The following is a 6,448-nucleotide window of genomic DNA, read 5'->3' as shown; positions in this document are numbered from 1 at the left end:
ATAATGATTTCTCCACCTCCTACCATTCGATAGATTTCCGACTTTGTCATAACTGCCTCTTGGCCATCCAGGGCAATGTACATTCTACAGAAAAAGGAGGGGGGAAATGGGGTTTCTAGGGGAGGGGTCTTTTTTTAGGGGAGCTCAGAAATCCGTTCCTCAAACTGATCAAATCAGAAGAACGAGGGGGGGGGAGAGAAAAAGAAAAAAAAAAAAAAAAAAAAATGGACCACCACATTTTTCCCCTCTTTCTCACCTGTATCAATGCGTAGAACAAAGAGAGGACCAACGCGCAAAGAACCGTGTCGGAAAAGGTGAAAACCGAGAAGGTCTTCTTTTTTTCTTCATCGCTTGTGATTTTTCTCTTCCCCAATAATGAATTCTTTTTTGGGGACTCCTTCCAAATTTTATTGTTCTTCCCAATTAGGAACGTTAGCGGATAAAACAGTATCGGCTTCAGGGGATAACAGTCCTGCATTTTTGTATTTCTTTTTTTGGGGAAAAAATTTAATCCTTCTGATTATTTTTTCTCGACATCATTCAGTGAGTTTTAAAAAATAATTTTCTTCTTTCCATGAAAGGAAGGACTAATTTTCGATTAGGCCGAACTCGAATTGGAGACATTCGTGCGATCCCCATTTGAGCCGATTAAATCGGATGAAACGCGACCGGGTGGGATAAAGAAAACACCTTTTCTACTTAAAAAATGAGAAGCGGAAAAAATTTTGACAAAACTGTGGCCAAAAATGTAGACAAATTTTGGAAAAAAAAAAAACTATACGAACAAACCCATAAATATATATCTACCTGTGGAGGAAAAAATTAGGCTAAACGGAATTGCCAAGAATTTTTTGAAACGCAAATGGGACGTTACTCAAAGGGACGAAAGAGTTTCTTTTTTTTTTTTGTTTCGGGCTGAGTCCTCAAAAAATAAAGCATATCTTTTTTTGCATATATATTATGCATATTTATACTTTGTGGGCCACTTCCTCCCCTTGGTGCAGACACTCACAGAAAAACCGATGTCTTTCACAAACGCTTCATTACCGTTTGAAAAAAAAATTATCGCACTTTGGCGTAGACAAATACATTTTTTTGTACATGTAAATAAGCCTCGCGCAGCGCATCGATCCTACGTCTACTCTACAATAGAACAAAAAAAAAATTCCTTTTTAAAAAAAAAAATCATACCATTTTTGCGGTAAAAGCATAAATTGAGAAAATTGTTGGAAGGGAGAAACAAATCAGTTTGGTTAAATGTCGCAAGTTTTTCCTCATTTTATTTTTCTTTCTCATCGCGCGGATGTACCAATGGACATACATGCATTTTTGTAAAAATTATTTTCTCCAGTTGTCTGCCCCATATACACTGCGAGCATGCAAAAGTGTTGTCCCCTTATTCTGCCCAGTTCCAAAATAATGAAAAAAAAAAATGTGAGGCCGAATGTTTTTTTGTGCCTGTTGGGGGGTCATTTTTTAAAGTCTTTTCTTCTAAAAGATTTATTAGTGGGGGAAAAAATAAAAAAAAAAAAATAAAATGGAAAAGAAAAAAAAGGACAAACACCCCATATTTTTTTTTTGCGACTCGTTTCTTCCGACCCCAAAATGAACAAATTGAAACTGCGCAAAGAAGCGACTGAGTAATATATGCATAATTTTTTTCAACTCCGCTCGAATAAAAAAAAGGGGAAAACAAATCACTTATTTTGTGTAGAAGCAAATTAAGGGGAAAAAAAACTCAGCGCAATTTATACAACAGATTAAATCGCCCCCTCATCATTCCGCCACTACGCGCGCATTTTGCTCTGGACCGAATGAAATATTTATTCACTAATTTATTCATCAATTTATTCATCAATTTATTCATCAATTTATTCATCAATATATTAATTAATTTATTAATTAATTTATTTACCTGCCGACTATGCAGCTTCGCATCGCGACTTGCTCATTAAATCAGAAATGGCAAAGAAAAACAAAACAATAGCAATCGCCGCGGCAATAAACGAAGCGAATGGGGTGACAAAAACGGAAGTGCGGAATTTTATTCCCGAAAGAATCACTCGAATTCCATTTGAAATAAGCGCTCCATTTTGAATTCCTCATTTTGGATTGTCTCCCAATTGGGAGTGAACATTTTTTTTGTCCTCATTTGACGTTTATCTTTCTGTGCCCTGAAAAGGTAGTCCCAGAACAGGACCCATCAATCAAAATGCACTCGATCCGATTGCATATTTTTTTCTTTTATCATTTTGCTATTTTTCTACTTTGCTATTTTATTTATCCCTCTCGTAAATGTGCTCATCCGTAAAAGCGGTGAAAAGGAAAAAGTTCACTCCGAAGAGTCCATAGCTCCCTTTTACATCATGTTAACATTCCTTTCCACCTGAACGGTCTGCGGTATTCAAACTGTTCCTCCGTGAGAAGAGGAAGCACGGACAGGCTTCCTCCCCCTTCGTGGTCATCCAAAATGGCAACAAAATAAAATAACGTATTGTAGAAAGAGGCGTTCTTCTCTTGTTGAGTGTCCACCCCTGCATGGGCCATCCTTTTTGAAAACCATCTCCCCCTGAGCTGCGACTACCAGTGGAACCATCGAATGAGTAAATATTTCTTTAGAGAGCTCCTCCCTCCATTGTAGTAATCCTTTTTTTTTTTTTAACACCCAATAAGGATAACTACAATAGCTATCTTATCTTCACCCTCCGTGTGCACTATAAGAAGGGGTAAATGGGTCCATGTAGTTACTTCTTTGGGGGGACTCCCTCCTCTCCGTTCACACCTCCAGGTTGACAATTAAACGCTCACCAACCCGTCCGCCTCAATGTGCAGTTACCCATATGCGTTATTTGCACAGAAGGTGTTACGAGTCTAGCACAACTCATAGACGATCTACAAAAATCTGCCGACACATGGACATGTTCACAATTTTGAGTAAAACTAAAACAAATTCCATTCCTTCACAAAAATTAATAAAATAAAAAAAACAATAAAATGATTCAGTCTCCTCCCTTCCGTCATTGCAGACTGTGTTCGAAGGACAGTGCTCCCTCCCCTTACATGGGATCTTCCCCTTCCTGCGCATTTATCCCGATACGAGTTAACACCGAAAGGGAAAAATGAAGGAGCAGATGGCCATGCAACGAAGCCTAAAACCGGGACACACCGTCCAAAAAGTGTACACTTAAATATGTTACCCCTAAGGAACAACACAAATTATGTGGATTCCCATCACTTCAACATTCAATATTGAGAGATAAATGATATAACCTTTTTCGCTGCACCGCCACACAGGCACCTTCTATTCAGCACAAAAAGAACGCTGTGGGGGAGGTATTCAATTGGCTCATCCAATTTTGAGATAGCGATTATTATTATTATTATTATTATTTTTTTTTTTTTTTTTTTTTTTATTTTTTTTTTTTTTTTTTTTTTCAATGGAACAAACATCCCATGGGGGGAAGCACCCAATGAGGAGTAGCCAAATTGTTAACTCGTCGAAAATGAAAAACGTAGCGATGGAGAGATCCATATGCCTAACTGCTATGCACAAACATACGAATACGTACATTCTTATGCGTGTTCTTTTTCGCATCCTCATGGTTTGCCCCTAAAACGATCAGGATAAATGGAGCAATTTTGCCGAGAGGTTCCAAATTGACATGGCAAAAATTTACGAGAAATAATCGCAACCTTGTTGTTGACACTTTCAAACACACACAAGTGTGACGATTGAACGAATCAATGAATGAATGAGGATGCAAAGGTAAATATTTTTTCCCTTTCCTCGGTGGTCAACCTCGCGTCTGTACACTTCTCACTTGTGTGTGCTCGGCCGACCCGTGTCCCCAGCGGGGATTAGTATTTTATTTTTTTATTTTATTTTTATTATTATTATTTTATTATTATTATTTTATTATTATTATTTTTTTTTTTTTATTTTATTATTATTTTTTTTTCCCCCGAGTGTATTCCTTTCACACCTTTCTGAGCACTTAAATCACTCGGCATACATAAATAATTCTGACAAATGCAACCAGGTAAGCAATACAACTATACACTTTTGCAGATATTTTCACGGTACTGGGGGGCGCACTTAGGTAAATGACCGGTAAGCGCTCCGTGTACTGTATCGGAGAGTTTGCACTTTTGCATTTGGCTCTCGAAGTGAGCGGCACGACACGAAAGGGATGAATAGGGCGAAAAAAAAAATTGAAAAAATGCAGTACAAAGCAGCGCAAAGCAGTACAAAGCAGTACAAAGCAGTGCAAAGCATTACAATGCAATAATATGGCAATAAAACAGCAATGTAGTGATGTAATGTCCTCACAACCATGACGACGCATGGCGCGCACTCGCCGGGTGTCCCCGCCTAAACTTGCCTTTAGGGGAAAAAATATCGCTTGGAGAGCAAACGCAGTTACAATTGCGCCTATTTTTTTTGGCGGAGCGTCAAATACGAGGGGGAAATTAACCCAGTGATTTGCCTTCTCGGACAGCGCACCAAGCTGTGCATTCGAAGAAACACACACATGTGTATGCATGCATGCATGGTTGTATGCACTGATGCATTGACTTATCGATGCATTCATGTGTTGGTTGGTGCTCCCCGAGTGGAAATTTTATTTTTCGAAAAAAAAAAAAATGTGCAACAAAATGTTCATTCAGAAAGTTAAAAAAAAAAAGGAATTGCAAAAATAGATGAAATGCCTAACATGACAAAGACGATATTCAACCCTTAAGAGGATATTCACAGTTATACTCATTCGCGGGCGCTTGTACATCTTCACCGCTAAGGGAGAGTTTCATTCGCTAAATGTTCTAGAGTAATAATTTCCCCTCCGTCGCGCAGTACACACACACACACAATTGCACACTGTTCACAAGGACAAACCTCCTGACCTGACCAGGTACCTAAATCGATGCGTATCGACTCGCTCGGAAGTGAACAAATGGGAAAATGGGAAAAAATAAGAAAAATGGGAAAAAATAAGAAAGATGAGAAAAATGAGAAAAAATGAGAAACACCCCCAATGCATACACACATTTGTGTGGCCTTATCGAAATACTCTCCACCTGTATCACCATTAAAAGCGTGACGAAGTGGGACAGATTTTTTCTTCCCCCTTTGTACGTCACCGCGTTACAAATATTCATACCTTTTTTTTTTTTAACCCCCTTTTCAGGCCTCCTAGTCGAAATTCTTTTCAGTTTTTTTTTTTTTTTTTTGCTAGCCAAAATGAAGATTACAAAAGTGCTGTTAACAATGGCTGTTTTTGTGGCCCTGGATTCACTCACACCATGCACATGTAAAAATTTATTTCTGGAAAAGGTGAAAGAAAACCTAGACGCATTCGATAAAAATATGAAGAAAAAGGATTTCAAAAAAAAGGTGATAATCTCGTCAGCAATCTTAGGGGCAGCAATTTTGGCAAATGTACTAGCTGGAATAGGATACTATAATTATAAGAAAAAGGAACAGCGTCATCATGAACAGAATCATCAGTCCGAGGAATATAAAATGCAAGTTGCTGCAAATAAGCATGCCCAGCTGACTAAAGAAATTATGGATACAGTAAATCGAATGTCGGAAAAAAATATGGCCCAAAGTTTCAAGTCGGGAAAACCAGATCCTCCAAAGCTAAAGGACGTTATGCTCAGCATGGAAAATGAAGTTAAAAAGAGAAACGCAAACTTCGATAAGTATCACATTTCAGACATGTCTTACGATGTTTTCAGAAACCTTTATCATATATCTGAACTATGGAAAAAGAACCCAAACTTAATTCCAGGCAATAAGTAAACAAACCAGTGGGTGGCTTCCCAGTGCTTAGTCAACTTGAGTGCAAGCTGTGCATATATCGCCCTGCGGCATAGCTGTCCAGCCGTTTTTTAAGCTATCTACTTTTCAGCTCTCATTTTTTTGGGGAGCTCTCCTATTTTTCTCTCCTTTTTTTGCTCTCCTATTTTGCTCTCCTATTTTGCTCCCCTATTTTTCCCTTATTTTTAAAATTTCATTCATGAACGCATGCATTTACACGTACACACCTGTCTCTCCATTTTACCCACCCAAACGTGTTAAGAAGTGAACTGGTTCGTTTCCGCCCCCCGCAGTGGCTTGGCCCACTGTGCGCACGAAAAAGGGGGCAATTAAGCAATCCGCCGAGGAAGCCTTCGAACGATGTAACCCCATGCACCTCTTGCAAACCCCCACTTTTTCGCGATACTAAAATTGGCAACAAAAAGGATCAACTTCATCGAGCAGGGAACAACTTCAACGCGGAAGTGCCCTTTTGTAATCCTCCCTTTTTCGCATCGCACAAATTGCAAAGTATTTCTCCAAACTTTGGGGTAAGGGTGCCTTCCTGTTTTCCCCTTCGAAACATGAACACCATACAGTAGGGGAGCACTTTCCAGGGGAACGTTAAAAAAAAAAAAAAAAGAAGAA

General features: G+C 38.8%; 2 protein-coding genes across 2 annotated transcripts in view; one reads left to right on the top strand and one right to left on the bottom strand.

Annotated features, from left to right (window-relative positions):
• Positions 1–478, bottom strand: part of PCYB_074340 (phist protein) — a gene marked incomplete at both ends in the record, with an annotated part of 1,184 nt that extends 706 nt beyond the window's left edge. Inside the window, 2 exons of the mRNA XM_004221832.1 lie at positions 24–84; positions 291–478. Of these exons, the coding sequence (XP_004221880.1) occupies positions 24–84; positions 291–478 (249 nt within the window). The remainder of the gene's footprint in view (positions 1–23; positions 85–290) is intronic.
• A 4,708-nt stretch (positions 479–5,186) lies between these two features.
• On the top strand, positions 5,187–5,801 carry PCYB_074330 (early transcribed membrane protein; the record flags this gene model as incomplete). Its single annotated transcript, XM_004221831.1, has 1 exon — positions 5,187–5,801. A coding segment is annotated over exon 1 (561 nt), but the record flags the coding sequence as incomplete, so codon positions are not given.
• Between the last annotated feature and the right edge of the window lie 647 nt (positions 5,802–6,448).

The sequence above is a fragment of the Plasmodium cynomolgi genome, chromosome 7 (assembly GCF_000321355.1).
Source record: "Plasmodium cynomolgi strain B DNA, chromosome 7, whole genome shotgun sequence".
NCBI classification, from domain to species: domain Eukaryota; phylum Apicomplexa; class Aconoidasida; order Haemosporida; family Plasmodiidae; genus Plasmodium; species Plasmodium cynomolgi.
This window is presented reverse-complemented; position numbering and strand designations above follow the sequence as displayed.